At 39.1% G+C, this 16,584-nt stretch overlaps 1 protein-coding gene across 1 annotated transcript in view; it reads right to left on the bottom strand.

Annotated features, from left to right (window-relative positions):
- CD96 (CD96 molecule) overlaps window positions 1-16,584 on the bottom strand; it is a 98,829-nt gene that overhangs the window by 71,746 nt on the left and 10,499 nt on the right. Inside the window, exon 3 of the mRNA XM_052642309.1 lies at window positions 10,917-11,041. Coding sequence (XP_052498269.1) covers window positions 10,917-11,041 — 125 coding nt within the window. The remainder of the gene's footprint in view (window positions 1-10,916; window positions 11,042-16,584) is intronic.

Raw genomic sequence — 16,584 nt, 5'->3', positions numbered from 1 at the left:
CTAGCCTCTGCTCTTATTTCTGTGTCTGTGACCTTCAAAGAGGACATGTAAAGATTAGGCTGTAAATGCTAATCTGAATTTGGAGATCAGAGTTTAACTGGAGTACTTGGTTCCTCTAGTCCATACTCTTTTTTAGGTCTATGAAAAATGCTCCCACCATTCTTGCCTTATCCTGAATTTCATGGACAAGGAGTCACAGTGTTGGTCAGTGTCAGTACATGCTCTGACCAAGGGTCTAGTGAGGAGGGGACTCTTGAGGGGCATAAATGTAGAGGAAGGTTATGACCTTATATTTATACTCCTTTATAACTCAGCATTTTCACCTGAGTGCTTTGAACACAATCTGATGCATAGCTTCTTCTCTGGAGATTCTTGTGCAGTTGTTTTGGGATAAGCCTCATCCCAGGCCACGTTTTTAAAAAGGTCCTCGGAGAAGCCAGGGCTGAGAACCACTGGTCTAATGCCAAACAATAGATGAATCATTATTTGTAGGGGCTGGGGGAAAATGCAAGAAACTGAAAAGGAGAAGGCTGAACAGGGAAAGAAGTCACGAAACAATGAAAACGAAGGTCTGTGACTTGGAATCTCTAGTTCAAAAAATTAGATTCTGCATAGAAGAAAATAAGCTAGGTGAGGGAGAGAATTCAAGTATGAGCTGGGAGCAGAACAGGAAGTGTAAACAGGAAGACAGACTTCTTTTATGGTTTATATAGGTATTTCCGGAATACACTTAGTAGAAACTCTTACATAAGACACCATTTTTATTGGTAACAGCTTTACCTGCAAATAGATAGTACTGCCTGCAAAGAATCACAGACTTACTCCTGAAGCGAGGTACATACCCACATAAAGAGGGACCTAATGCTCTGGGTTGCTGTATTCCTAACAAGAAAGAGTACAGAAAATTAAAGGGAGACAGGGGCCTCAGATTATGTTCTGGAGAAGGGGCCCCAAAAGGGGCCCTAAGTATTGGGTGGTGACAGCAGAAGAAACAGGAAGGCATTTCATTCAGCCTTGTGATCTGGAGGCCAGTGCATAAATCCTCGATATACAAACATTTGTGCTGTGAACGTTCAAAGATGGGAACATGTGTTTGCATGTTTAATCATGTAAATTAGTTCACGTGTCTGGTGTACATTGTCATGTGCATGCATTCTCTACAAGGGGTTGTGCTTTTTGCACTTAACTTTGTGTAACTTACTAATGAAGACCTGATGGAACTGGAGGCCCCGAGAGAGAACAAAGAGACCAGAGGAAGAAGAAGAAACCAAAGAACCAAAGAGGTTCATGACGTGGGACACGGCAAGGGGACGTTCTTTATTTGAGGTGGCACTGTTAGCTCTTGAGGCACGGGACCCAAGTGTAGAACAGCACGCAAAGGCTGCAGCAGTCATTTAGAATGCATTCCAGGCCTGCCGTGTCATCTATGACCGGAAAAAAGAGCTGCTACCCAGACATCCCTGGATCACTTTTTCAAGAGGGTAGATAATTGAATCCAGCCAAGAACGAGAAACTGTGCCATCGTCAGGCGTGAGTGAAACTGCAGCTTTCTCTCCATCTCCTATTGCTGACAATCCTTCAGGTCTATCATCTCCCCCCTCTACTCCCTTCTCCAGTCAGTAACTCTTCTTGCCTGTTCACTTGATGCCAGCCCCTGTGTGCCAGCTGTTGTACTGTACTACTGTACTTTTCAAGGTACTGTCCTGTAAGATTGAAAATGGTTTTTTTTAAAAATGTGTGTGAAAAGTTATAGTACGGTACTGTATAGCTGATTGTGTTAGTTGGCTACCTAGGTTAACTTTGTCGGACTCACAAATTGGACTTATGAACACACTCTCAGAATGGAACTCGTTCATATGTAGGGAACTTACTATAATTAAGGAAGCAGGCTCACCCTGCTGGTCCTTCAGTACAAGCTGTTTCACTGCTCTTGTTTTATGCAAGGGACTGTTTTTGTGAGAATCCAGAAGTTCAGAATGCTTGATCTTTTAGTAAATGCCTTGCCATTTGGAATGTTTCCATCTGTCACTTTGTTGTGGGAAGATAGGCAGTCAGAGGCTGAGGTTGGAGACTGGTGAGAATATGGCTTTTTCTTTATTCTGTATCTGGGAGTGACTGGCCAAAGTAGTTTAACTGATGGAGAAAAGATATTTTTTAAAGAAATCAGGCTTAGGTTTTCTGCTTGTTTGGGGGGAGTTTGACTGTTATAGAGGAGGGATTTGTCCCTTCGTTGGGAAGGATGGATTCGGTTGCAAAACGTCCCTGTAACCTATAACATCAGGAGATCCTGAGAGATTGTAGAGGCCCCAGATATAAAGGGGATGGGGCAAGAACCTGCATGTGAGCACCTGCTCTCATGGAGCAAATGGGAAGAGAGGTGACAAAAGGCAGGCAAACAATGAAATGTCTAGTGCTGGGAGAGGGAGAAGCAATACTATTATTGCGACTACAACTAATTACTATTAAATTATTATTACTAATACTATTACTATTTAGTATTACTACTAAATATTGTTACTACTTCTATGACCACAACTAAATCTTTACATTATTAGTCATAGCTTAAGTTTATTTAGCACCTACTTTTAGGTGCTGTGCCAAGTTCTTTCAAGTCTTATTTAGTCCTTAAAACAATCTGAAATAAACCAAGGTTAGGTAACTTGCTCAAAGGTCATAGAGAGAAGGTACTTAAGTCACAGCACCAAGAAAGGGACAAAAATATCTCTGAGACATTACATCTTAATAAAACCAAACCATCACAAAACAAATAAAACAATTTTGTGGATTATCTAGAGTGAAAAATTTAGAAGAAACTCCAGGAAGCCAGAGGTTTTTATATAAATGGGAGATCTTAGAGGTGTGGACAGTTTGTTGATTGAAAGGAGCCTTTTATGATATGTTGAGCTACCATTAGCTATTTCAAATCCTAAAAGATGATGCTGTGAAAGTGCTGTACTCAATATGCCAGCAAATTTGGAAAACTCAGTAGTGGCCACAGGACTGGTAAAGGTCAGTTTTCATTCCAATCCCAAAGAAAGGCAATGCCAAAGAATGTTCAAACTACCACACAATTGCACTTATCTCACACACTAGCAAAGTAATGCTCAAAATTCTCCAAGCCAGGCTTCAACAGCATGTGAACCATGAACTTCCAGATGTTCAAGCTGGATTTAGAAAAGGCAGATGAATCAGAAATCAAATTGCCAACATCTGCTGGATCATCGAAAAGAAAGAGAATTCCATAAAAACATCTGCTGCTGCTGCTGCTAAGTCGCTTCTGTCGTGTCCGACTCTGTGCGACCCCATAGACGGCAGCCCACCAGGCTCCCCCATCCCTGGGATTCTCTAGGCAAGAACACTGGAGTGGGTTGCCATTTCCTTCTCCAATGAAAGTGAAAAGTGAAAGTGAAGTTGCTCAGTCGTGTCCGACTCTTAGCGACCTCATGGACCGCAGCCTACCAAGCTCCTCTGTCCATGGGATTTTCCAGGCAAGGGTACTGGAGTGGGGTGCCATTGCCTTCTCCGATAAAAACATCTACTTCTCCTTTATTGACTATGCCAAAGCCTTTGATTGTGTGGATCACAACAAACTGGAAAATTCTGAAAGAGGTGGGAATACCAGACCACCTGACCTGCCTCCTGAGAAATCTGTATGCAGGTCAAGAAGCAACAGTTAGAACTGGACATGGAACAACAGACTGGTTCCAAATCGGAAAAGGAGCCAGTCAAGGCTGTATATTGTCATCTTGCTTATTTAACTTATATGCAGAGTACATCATGAGAAATGCAGGACTGGATGAAGCACACACAAGCTGGAATCAAGATTACCGGAAGAAATATCAATAACCTCAGATATGCAGATGACACCACCCTTATGGCAGAAAGTGAAGAAATAAAGAGCCTCTTGATGAAAGGGAAAGAGGACAGTGAAAAACTCAACATTCAGAAACCTAAGATCATGGCATCTGGTCCCATCACTTCATGGCAAATAGATGGGGAAACAATGGAAACAGTGGCAGACTTTATTTTGGGAGGCTCCAAAATCACTACAGATGCTGACTGTAGCCATGAAATTAAAAGAGCCTTGCTCCTTGGAAGAAAAGCTATGACCAACCTAGACAGCATACATTACTTTGCAACAAAGGTCCATCTAGTCAAAGCTGTGGTTTTCCAGTAGTCATGTATGGATATGAGAGTTGGACTATAAAGAAAGCTGAGCACTGAAGAATTGATGCTTTTGAACTATGGTGTTGGAGAAGACTCTTTAGAGTCCCCTTGGACTGCAAGGACATGCAACCAGTCCATCCTGAAGGAAATCAGTCCTGAATATTCATTGGAAGGACTGATGCTGAGGCTGAAACTCCAATACTTTGGCCCCCTGATGTGAAGAACTGACTGATTTGAAAAGACCCTGATGCTGGGAAAGATTGAAAGCGGTAGGAGAAGAGGACGACAGAGGATGAGATGGTTGGATGGCATCATCAACTCGATGGACATGAGTTTGAGTAAGCTCCGGGAGCTGGTGATGGACAGGGAAGCCTGATGTGCTGTAGTTCATGGGGTCACAAAGAGTCGGACACAAAACTGAACTGAACTGACCTACCTTTGGTGACAGGTGTCACAGAATACACATCAACTCTCACCTGATAAGAATGATTCTAGGGCATTTGTTCTGCAAGAAACACTGGTAGGGGATCTTGCACAGAATCTTTGTTCTTGGCTGTTTTTCCTTTCTTCTTTTGATAATTTTAAAAACACTGATGTGTGTGAGCACTCAGTCATGTCTGACTCATGTGCGTGAGCGCTCAGTGATGTCTGACTCATGTGCGTGAGCGCTCAGTGATGTCTGACTCATGTGCGTGAGCGCTCAGTGATGTCTGACTCATGTGCGTGAGCGCTCAGTCATGTCTGACTCATGTGCGTGAGCGCTCAGTCATGTCTGACTCTTTGTGACCTACGGTCGACTCTTTACAGTCTATAACCCTCCAGGCTCCCCTGTCCACGGGATTTTCCAGGCAAGAATACTGGAATGGGTTGCCATTTTCTCCTCTAGGGGACCTTCCTGACCCAGGATTCGAACTCCTGTCTCCTTCATTGGCAGGTGGATTCTTTACCACTTAGCCACCTGGGAATCCCTAAAATATTAATAAATATTTCTAAAACTTCATGAAATTTACGACTTGCTGCACCCTTAGAACAGAATGAGGAATGTAGATGGAATTGGCTAGTGTATAGGATACACCTACATGAGTCCTAACACTCCACAAATGTTCAATTAATACTAAATCACTGTCTTACAACCTGAACTGGATCAGCTTGCTGTGAATTCATGAGTATTTACTCTCTCCATGGTTAAATTAAAGAATTATGGAGAGTACTAAAATGAACTCATTAAAAATTACTTTTTAATATGTATTGAACATAGGTACTGTGTTAAGTTAATCACCACCTCACAATACCACCATGGGGCTGGTACTATAATTATATAATTATGATAAAATTATAATTGTGTTATATAATTATCCCTTTTTGTGGATGACAGAACTAAAATCAGGCTGGGCAACATATCCAAGGCTGTATAGAATTCTGATACAAAAGGAAAAATGTGTGTCCTTATGGGCACTTAGCAAAATATCCTCCCATATTTTGACATATTTAACAGTGGAAACAGTTAATAAAAACTCTACAGTTTAACATTTGAAAACTGATTTCATAAAGTCATGCACTGTTCAATTTTTTCTCCTGTCCTTGTCAACCTTCATGCCTGTGGCCCTAAGGGGGCGCCATGCCACAAAGACCCAGGAACCACAGGCTGATTGTGAAAATCTTGTTCCTTGAAGAGCATAGCAGGATCTCATAACAAACAGAAGACACCTTGCCTTTATTTAAAAATTTGGCATTTTGTTTATCATGGATTTTCCGTAAATTTTGATACTTGAAAGTATTGTGATTACTGGTTTCTTGGGGGAACTTCCTTAAATTTTGCAGCCAAGGTGAAGGCCCTACTCACTTCACCCTAATCCTAGCTCTTAGGTCACACTGCTAGCAAATGCAGATTTGGAAACAGGATTTGAATGCGACAGTCTCCCTCTAAAAGCCATACTGTTAATGACTTCGCTTCATAGAGCCTCAAAAAGGCAGTAGAACCGACAGTCTTTGACATTTCTGCTGAGAGTCTGTTTGAGGAGAAGAACAAATTCACAAGAAAAAAACCCAGAAAATCAGTACCCATAGAAGGAAAATAAATGCATAAGGAAATGATAAACAGGAGTTGGATAAAATAATTAGCATGATGAGGGCTGGGAGGGGCCATATTGAATCATGGAAAACTTCTCCTGAATGTCTCTTAATGACCTGATAAACCCTAGGATAATTTGCAGAAGGGTTCCTATTTTAGTACTGGACTCAGAATTTTCAGTGCAGAAAAGAGACCATGGTACTATTTGATTTAATGAGGCTACCTCACCTCTGGGCTGCCCTGAGCTCCATGTCAGAGCAGGCAGTAGTGGCCATAGCACAAGGCAGGTGCTAAGTGTATAGAGCCCATTCAATAAATTCTGTGAACTGCATCAATTGATACTTCTTTATCTCCTAACTGCTTCTTATCTTCACTTTGCTCTATTTATTCCCCATCCACTCAGTGCTATCAAAGCAGGCTGCTTGCAAAGCTCCCCATGTCCATTTTATAGAAATCCACAACAATATTTTTTTCCAATCAACACAATTGGTTGTCAACATTTTGTAAGTTGGCTAACACTTCATTTTTGATTATGGTGAAGGTAGCTAGGGTCAGCTGCCATCAGATAGAAGGTGACAGCTTTCTTTTCTGAATAGCTAGGCTTGGAGGAGCCTGGTGGGCTACAGTCCATGGGGTTGCTAAGAGTTGGACACAACTGAGCGACTTCACTTTCACTTTTCACTCTCATGCATTGGAGAAGGAAATGGCAACCCACTCCAGTGTTCTCGCCTTGAGAATCCCAGGGATGGGGAAGCCTGGTGGGCTGCCATCTATGGGGTCGCACTGAGTCAGACATGACTGAAGCGACTTAGCAGCAGCGGCTGCAGCAGGCTTCCCATAGGCATGGAAAACCAATAATGTTTACAGTGTGTGTGTACTGTCGCTTCAGTCATGTCCAACTCTTGTGACCTCATGGACTGTAGCCTGCCAGGCTCCTCTGTCCAAGGGATTCTCCAGGCAAGAATACTGGAGTGGGTTGCCATGCCCTCCTCCAGGGGATCTTCCTGACCCAGGGATTGAACCCACATCTCTTATGTTTCCTGCATTGGCGGGTGGGTTCTTCACTACTAGTGCCACCTGGGAAGCCCATTTTGATTTTCATTTACATGTAAAATATTACAAACAGTAAAGAAGAGAGTACAGAAAAGATATATTTATAGAGAAAAATTTAAAGAAACAAGCCTCTAGATTCTAATTGTATGCCTTTATCATTAGTATTGAACTGTTTGATATGTTTCTCACTTTCTATTCCTGATTTTAAAGAGAAAAGTCATGGGTTTCTCTTTATCCATCAAGTTTGGGAACAACCATCCCTCAACATCTCTTCCACCCTGACAAAGGGGGTGCTGCCAACGTGTGCTCACAGGTCCCAGGGTCTTGGTGAAACACATGTCTGCTGTTTGTTGGCTTTAATTATCCAGCTCAAAAATAACCTAAGAGGTTTTTCCAGGTCCATTTAGTCAGTATCAAATCATTTTCCCTCCATGTTGCTATTTTACATTTTTATTGAAGTTGTATTTCATGGTAAGAAACATGTCCAATACAGTTTTCTATCCCTGTAGGACCCAGCACTTAAAACAGATTCACATGTTTGTTAGACTGAACTGAAATTTATACTGTGGGAAATCAGGACGATAGTTTGGAATGAACACAGAACATTAGAGGGAATTGAGAAGCTCCCAGAATAACCCTGCAGAATTTCCCTGATGACTGAAGGCTCACGCCCCAGGACATAAACTGGGAAGAATATCATTTGTCCTCTACAAACTGCATTCCATCTAAAAACACACATTCTATTACTTTTTCATCATCACATCATGCACACGGACCCTCAACAGACAGCCTCTGTGCTTACTTAGTTACCTCTTGTCCTACAGAAATGTCAGATACACAGTTTGCACCAGATGCCTTTCTACTTCAGTGTAGTCATGATCCTGGAATGTAAAATTCCAGAATGCAAGGGATCTGGTCCATGGACACATTTAACACAGTCTCAGCATGGGATCAGGGAAGCACAGTCACTATTTTTATGATAACTGAAAATCCCAATAATTAACCTTTCCCGTGAAGGTCATTAACTGAATTAGATTTTATAAAATTCCACATACAGAACATGGCTTTTGTTTTCCAGTGACTTAGATTAAACTAATTTAGTCTGTCAAATTGTTTCCAGGGTTTAACGCAGCTCTTGAAGGGAACATTCTGCAGCTCCAGAGTTACTGAGTTCGATATACCCTTATACTGGGTATATCTACCCTCCTGAGCTCATCTTCATCATCTCTTTGTAACCTTTTCTAAAAGTCACATTATATCATATCTGCAAGAATGATTGGTTATCATTATGATTATTACTGCTGGCTTAACAAGAGACTGAAGTACTAAAATATGGATTGAGGGGATATTTATATCCTCTGCAGACTTATAACAGTCATGACATAAAGAGCTGTGGTTTATTCCTTAATCATGGAAGCTTAGATGATTTCATCTCAGACTTGCTGAATCCCACAGAGCTGGCAGGGTGGAGGACAAATGTAAATCAAAGGAGCAAAAAGATTTCAACATTTAAAAGGGAAATGCACAGTTGGAATTTAATCAGCATATTTGCCAATACAATGTTCTCTTTGAAAAGAAGTTTCTTTCAAAAAGATTCCTCAGGTTGTCTCAGTTATGATGCATTCTTTAAAGTGAGAGCACGGCCTGAGGTTTCAGTAGAAGTTTAGGACTCACTCTCACTATGACCTTAGATGCAATCTCTCCATCCCTTATTTATCTCAAATGTCTTGGCAGGATTCAAAGATAATGTTTACAGAGCCTTCTTAGTTTCTTTGAAGACAATTGTTAGAGGATGTCTTATTAGTTATCTAGTCATTGATACTTCATGAGCTTCTCACTAACTAATCACACAGCCAGCATGAGGTTTAGTGATCACCCATTTAACAGGAAGCCAACAAATACCATTCAATTATTTATTAGATATTTACTGAGTGCCTATAGTCAAGGCAATATACTAGATCTAGGGATTTTTAAAATGACTGATGCAGCTTTTTGCCCTGGAGAAGTTCAGTGTCACAGAAAAGATACAAGCTGACTGAAAACTTTAACAGTTTCTTGGAAAAACAGATTAGACTCTCTTCAGATAAGACAAGGATACTACAGATCAACTTAATAGCCAGCAAAAATCTCTAAGTAAAGCTTTATTAAATCTTAGTCTTTTTGATTACTATAAAATATTACTACCCCTATTGATAGTGAATTAGTGATAATTAGGGTGGAAAATTTTTGCCTATTGGTGGAAATATTAATAATGTAAACTAGGTATAGATACTGTATTTCCATTACAGTAATGTTTAGTACAGCAGGCTTCTGTCTTCTTGAGAAGATCTCTATTCTTAATTTTTTTTTCTAAGAACCACCTTGTATCACATTAGTTAAGAAAAACTGACTTTTTAATGATGGGCATAATGTCAGGCAGGAAGTCTCACATTTCAGCAACCAAACCATAAAAAGGGGGAGCATACATTTTTCGACATGATAAACAGACACTGTAGCTTTTAGAACAATTTGAGAAAGGCATTTTATAATGTCTTTTGATCATACTAACTATCCAAAAAACATCTAGACAATAAAAAATTATTAGTAGGTTATATTTTAAAGCCTCCTTGAAAGTCAGTTATCTTGGATTTGGCACATCCTCAGAGAAATCTTTTTACATGAAGGGTCAGTTTCCAAGACGGTCCACAAAAGTCTACTAATTTGTAATATAAATGATCAACCATGCAAGTACAGTATTTTGCAGATGGTATCAGCTGCTATACTCATGGACATCTATTAGTTATGTAAGAATTTTAAAATCTTGTGTTTTCATTTTGATGAAGACCTGAAAAATTAATATAGTCATATTCTGGATCATTAACCCCACCCATTTCATGATTCTCAAAATTGTGTTTATGGTCATCATAATTGTGTAAGGCTTGTGTTATCAACTGATTTAACAGTAGTATTAGAAGTCCACTCTATATATTGGTTAATAGCTGGATGCCATTTGGTTGACTTGCCTTGGAAAATTTCACATAAAAATCCATATTTGTTTTGTTTTATTCTTGTAAGTCGGAAAACATAGCTACCATAGGCCTGTCATTACCAGTGACGGTGATGCAGCTGGGCAGTGGCTGTTTCGTATAGACATACTGCTTCTCTCATGGGAGTTTTCTATTTGTGTTTGATATGCATTAAGAGTTTGTGTTTCCCGGTCCAAGCAATGCTGTGTATTTTCCAGGATGTGGTAGTAGGGTTCGGGGAAAAAAAGGGAGTCTATGCCCCTGCACGTGTTGTGTGTAAACAAGTAAGTATGAGTAGGGGCTTCTGCTGGATGTGGCTCCTCTCCAGGGCACCATCACACTTCTTTCTTTCTGTTATCATTGTTGAGTATACAGCTTGAAATACAAACTAACCTTTAGGAACTATTTTCTAAGTCACTGCATTCAAAGACCCAGGGGCTCGCTGAGTTGGAAGGAATCCTGGTGGCCTCCCTTCCCTCCTCCAGACATTAACTTAACCTTCACATAATGCTTGTCTCTTATCCAGTGTGCTTCCTTCCCTATTATTACTTGTTATTCATCTTCACTTCATTAATATTTAAAGATCATGGCCATTATTCACTGAAAAGGGCAACACTTACCACCAGCCATGCAAAGGTGAGCACAGATGAAATTTCTAAGGAGGTGTTTTGAAAGCATGGTATTTCCAGAGTCCCATTTATCTCTATTTCTATTGTATGGTTGTTTCTGCATTCTTCTTGTGCCACTGTAACAAAACATAAAGAGGGAAAGACATGGATCTATGATTGGTCTGTAAAGTATTTTTAATCCAAGAAATGAGAACAGTCTTAGTATAGAGATTCAGCTATCTTCAGGGTACACCGATGAAGAGGACCCCACCACGTACAGTCCTCATTGTATAAATGGCATAACAGGGTCACTGAGAAGCACAGGGTTGTCTATCACTGAATAACTACAGGGAAACTGCCCTAACAGAATCCAGCTCACAGTTCAGTACATTCTTCTGCTTTAACCTCAAGTTGGTGCATTAGTCTTTAGATCATATTTCCTGGATCAGGTAGAATATAAAACATTATAATCTGGCGTCCATTGTCTTTTAAAATTTTTAATAGACAATTTTTTTTTAGAGAAGATTTAGGTACATAGCAAAATTGAGTGGGAAGTACAGAGTTTCCGTATACACCCTGCCCTCACGCATGCACAATCTCCCCCATTATTAACATCCCTAACCACAGTGATGCCTTTATTACAATCAGTGAAACTAGATCAAACACATCATCATCCAAAGTCCATATTTTATTTATATAAGGCTCACTTTTGGTGTTGTACATTCCATGAATTTTGACCAAAGTCTGATATGTATCCACTCTTGCAATATCATATAGAATAGTTTCATTGACCTAAAAATCCTTTGTGCTCTGCCTTTTCATCCCTTCCTTTCACCAAACTTCTGACATATGCTGATCTTTTCACTGCTTTTATACCTGATTATCTTTTTAGAGCTTACAGATATTTCTCCAAAGAAAAAAATCACACAGGAAAACACATCAGGAAACTCCAAGGAAACATGTTTAATGAATTATTTTCATTTTTAAAGTGATATGAGATAAATAGGTTTATAGTCTCTCTTTTGGGGAAAGTTATATACACATATATATACATTTGTGAGTAAACTATAATATCAGAAAATAATTTATAAATGACAACAATTCTATCATCTTAATATCCTGAAAATCTTATTCTTGTTTTTCCTATATGTATACAAATCTTGTTTGTATGCAAATTTTTTTCATACTTTGCAATTTTATTTACCAGCAAATGTTACCTATAGCTTAAAAGGTTTTGCATGATTCTTAAGCTACCTGTGTTTGAAATTTCTATTATATCACATACATACACCATAATTTGTTTATCAATTTTCAAGTATTGAATCATATGCTTTTTCAGTTTTTAGCTTATTTAAACTATTACAATCTTTATAGAAAGGTTCGTCCTTAAACTAATAGTTTTCTTCTGACCATTTAGCTACTTAAGATACATTCCCAGAAGTATAATTAATAGGTCATGAGGTGTGAACATTCTCATTATCAACAGCACATTTTTAAAAAACATGGGAATATTTCAAATGTTGTATTTTGCCTTTAAAGCTTTGCTGCATTTCAAGCTCTTGTCAATATCAGTTGTCCTCTTTAATGATAACTCTCTCCTCCTGCTTTCTTAATTGAAGCCAGGCCTTCCCATTAGGGCCCAACTTCCCGGCATCATTCTCAGATAATGGTTGTTTATTTTCTTATATCCTTATTGCCTCAAGATTAGGAGGATTGGATCAGGGCCTTTCTTGCTCTCTATTGCTGCCTCCATATATTACTCCAACCTCAGAATTTAAAAACCAAAACAAAACAACAATAACAAAATTCCTGCCTTTTATGGTTAAAAGCATTTACTATAAGAGCACTCCCAAATGGAGTTACATGTGTATCACCACCAAATTTTTTGGCCATATTTGCATACCACCATTAATACTATTTAATTTTATTCTTGAGATTATAATTGTTCTGCTTACATCAGTTTATTTTAAACAGAGACTGACCAAGGCACATATTTGTATAGTTTATGAAGTCTACTTGATATGCAAATTCTATTTAAATGTGCATTACCCAAACACATAAGTAGTAAATGTTTGTAAAGTTTGTCCAGATTCTGAGAAGTTGGTAATACAAGTGGCATAACTCTAATATCCCTGAGATTCTTAGTAAAAGCAGACCAACTAGCATAGTAAAACTATAGGCAATATCTATGGGGACACTAAATAACAATATAACATCATTAATAGTTGGGGACAGATCGACAAACCACTGTGGTGTAAGCAACTGTGCAAAAAGAAACAGGAAAATCAGTGGCCCGTAGAACTAAGAACTTACCCCTCCTACCTTCTAGAAAAAAGTCAACAATCACTGGAAAGAAAGGCAAACTAATCTGAGAATAGCAGCAGAAACAGAGAAAGAAGTTTGTAGGCACCAAATTACCAGAGCCTTCAAGGGAAAAATGAAAAGGCTTGTCATTGCTAGAGTAGAGGGGACTTTTCAGAGAAATCCCACTCTGAGATGAAATCCCTGGGAGTAGAATCCAAATTACACCAGAGAGGCCCAACAGGAGAAAGCAAAGAGGCAATTTAGATAAAAGTGAGGGATAGGAGGAATAGAAGTGCATCTTACAAAGTACAATGGCATATAATTTATTTTGAAAATAACAGAAGAGAGAGCTCTAGAGACACTGAAGATTCTAGAAAAGATAGCCTGGTGTACTCCTCCATGATAAAAGTAAAAATCTATTTAACAAACATTTAGAGCAATAGAAAAAAGTGGGTTGGAATCACATATAAAGATACCATAAGAAAAAAAGAGAATAGAGAGCAAAGTAATATTCCTACAATAATAACAGCATATTAGAAAGACATGACTTAAAAATAAATAAAAACTAAAACCCAATTATTCAAAATGAACTAAAAGAAATAAAATGATATAAGGTATGATAAGTTTTAGAAAGACTGCTAAATGAGTCATCTGGAGAGAAGAAATTCTATAGAAGATAAGTGAGAAAATTCAGGAAAGGGTTGGAAATAAGTTTTTAAAATCATTTCAGAAATTAAGAGCAAACTAGAAAAAAAACCAAGAATGTATTAATACAAAAGTTAATGCATTAAAAGAAACTTTAAAAATAGAATGAAAGAAATTTTTAAGTGAAATATTAATAAATAATGGATTTTATAAGCAAAAAGAGGTAAAAGAGATTCAAAGAAAGAGATAGTCAAGAAGATGGAGAATAAACAATACTCAAAGAAATAAACAATAGAAAAACACTGGAAATTATAACTCTAGTACAATTTCTTAAAATGACTAGAAAATATATATTAAAAGGTTATACTGCAAAAGTAGGAAAATACAGAATAGATACTAGGCATATTTTTATAAAAATGTTAAACAAAATTAGTTCTGGGGAAAGAAAATCAAATTGTTATTAATTTTTGGACAGCAATTCTTTATGCCAGAAAATAATATTGTAACATTTAATGGGCTTCCCTGGTGGCTCAGATGGTAAAGAATCTCCCTGCAATGCTAGAGACCCAGGTTCTGTCCCTCAGTCAGGAAGATTCCCTGGAGAAAGGAATGGCAACCCACTCCAGTATTCTTGCCTAGAGAAGTCAGTGGACAGAGAGGTGTGGCAGGCTATAGTCCATGGGCTTGCAAAGAGCTGGACATGACTAAGCAACAACTTACACACAACATATGTAATATACTCAAGGAAAGAATATGTGAGTTAAGGACATTATATTCAATCTTTAACATGAAGAGTATAAAAATAAAACTTATTAAGAGCTCACACAAGAGCTCAGGGAATACTGCACCATGAGCATTTCCGGAATATTCTCCAACAGAATATACTTCAAACTGAAGAGATATTTGCATAAAGACTGAGGGTAAGTGTTGAATATGTATTTACCTCTAGCAGGAAGAATAAATAATTGTTATAAGTGAGTAGTAATGAATATATATTTTTAAATGAAGATACAATATAAGTGTCAAAAACAGGGTTGGGTGGGTATTGAGGGACTCCTTGTTTCGGGAGCATGAAGAGGTCAGTGAAAAAAAGATACACATGAAACTAAGCAAATGTGTTAAAAATCACCATTTTCAGGGCCCTGGAAATTGACCAAAGACAAACAGTTAATTGATAAACATTTCTTCTTGACAAGCCACCAGAGCTTCAGTAAGAACAGTAGGAGTCTTCAGCCTGCTTGCTTTGAGATCCTTCCATCACCTTTCTCTGGAGAAGGCAATGAGAACCCACTCCAGTACTCTTGTCTAGAAAATCCCATGGATGGAGGAGCCTGGTGGGCTGTAGTCCATGGGGTCATGAAGAGTCGGACACGAATGAGTGACTTCACTTTCACTTTTCACTTTCATGCACTGGAGAAGGAAATGGCAACCCACTCCAGTGTTCTTGCCTGGAGAATCCCAGGGACAGAGGAGCCAGGTGGTCTGCCGTCTATGGGGTCACACAGAGTTGAACATGACTGAGGCGATGGTGTGATCACTCATCTAGAGCCAGACATCCTGGAATGTGAAGTCAAGTGGGCCTTAGAAAGCATCAGTATGAACAAAGCTAGTGGAGGTGATGGAATTCCAGTGGAGCTATTTCAAATCCTGAAAGGTGATGCTGTAAAAGTGCTGCACTCAATATGCCAGCAAATTTGGAAAACTCAGCAGTGGTCACAGGACTGGAAAAGGTGAGTTTTCATTCCAATCCCAAAGAAAGGCAATGCCAAAGAATGTTCAAACTACCAAACAATTGCACTCATTCACATGCTAGTAAAGTAATGCTCAAAATTCTCCAAGCCAGGCTTCAACAATAGGTGAACTGTGAACTTCCTGGTGTTTAAGCTGGTTTTAGAAAAGGCAGAGGAACCAGAGATCAAATTGCCAACATCCGCTGGATCATGGAAAAAGCAAGAGAGTTCCAGAAAAACATCTATTTCTGCTTTATTGACTATGCCAATGCCTTTGACTGTGTGGATCACAATAAACTGTGGAAAATTCTAAGAGAGATGGGAATACCAGACCACCTGACCTGCCTCTTGAGAAATCTGTAGGCAGGTCAGGAAGTAACAGTTAGAACTGGACATGGAACAACAGACTGGTTCCAAATAGGAAAAGGAGTACGTCAAGGCTGTATATTGTCACCCTGCTTATTTAACTTATATGCAGAGTACATCATGAGAAATGCTGGGCTGTAAAAAGCACAAGCTGGAATCAAGATTACCGGAAGAAATATCAATAACCTCAGATATGCAGATGACACCACTCTTATGGCAGAAAGTGAAGAGGAACTAAAAAGTCTCTTGATGAAAGTGAAAGTGGAGAGTGAAAAAGTTGGCTTAAAGCTCAACATTCATAAAACGAAGATCATGGCATCTGGTCCCATCACTTCATGGGAAATAGATGGGGAAACAGTGGAAATAGATGGGGAAACAGTGGAAACAGTGTCAGACTTTATTTTTCTGGGCTCTCTAATCACTGCAGATGGTGACTGCAGCCATGAAATTAAAAGACGAGCTTCCCTGGTGGCTCAGAGGTTAAAGCATCTGCCTGGAATGCTGGAGACCTGAGTTTGATCCCTGGGTTGGGAAGATCCCCTGGAGAAGGAAATGGCAACCCACTCCAGTATTCTCGCCTGGAGAATCCCATGGAGGGAGGAGCTTGGTAGGCTACAGTCCATGGGGTCGCAAAC

The sequence above is a fragment of the Budorcas taxicolor genome, chromosome 1, assembly GCF_023091745.1.
Source record: "Budorcas taxicolor isolate Tak-1 chromosome 1, Takin1.1, whole genome shotgun sequence".
Taxonomy (NCBI): Eukaryota; Metazoa; Chordata; class Mammalia; order Artiodactyla; family Bovidae; genus Budorcas; species Budorcas taxicolor.
The sequence above is the reverse complement of the archived record's forward strand: the minus strand, read 5'-3'. Positions and strand labels throughout refer to the sequence as shown.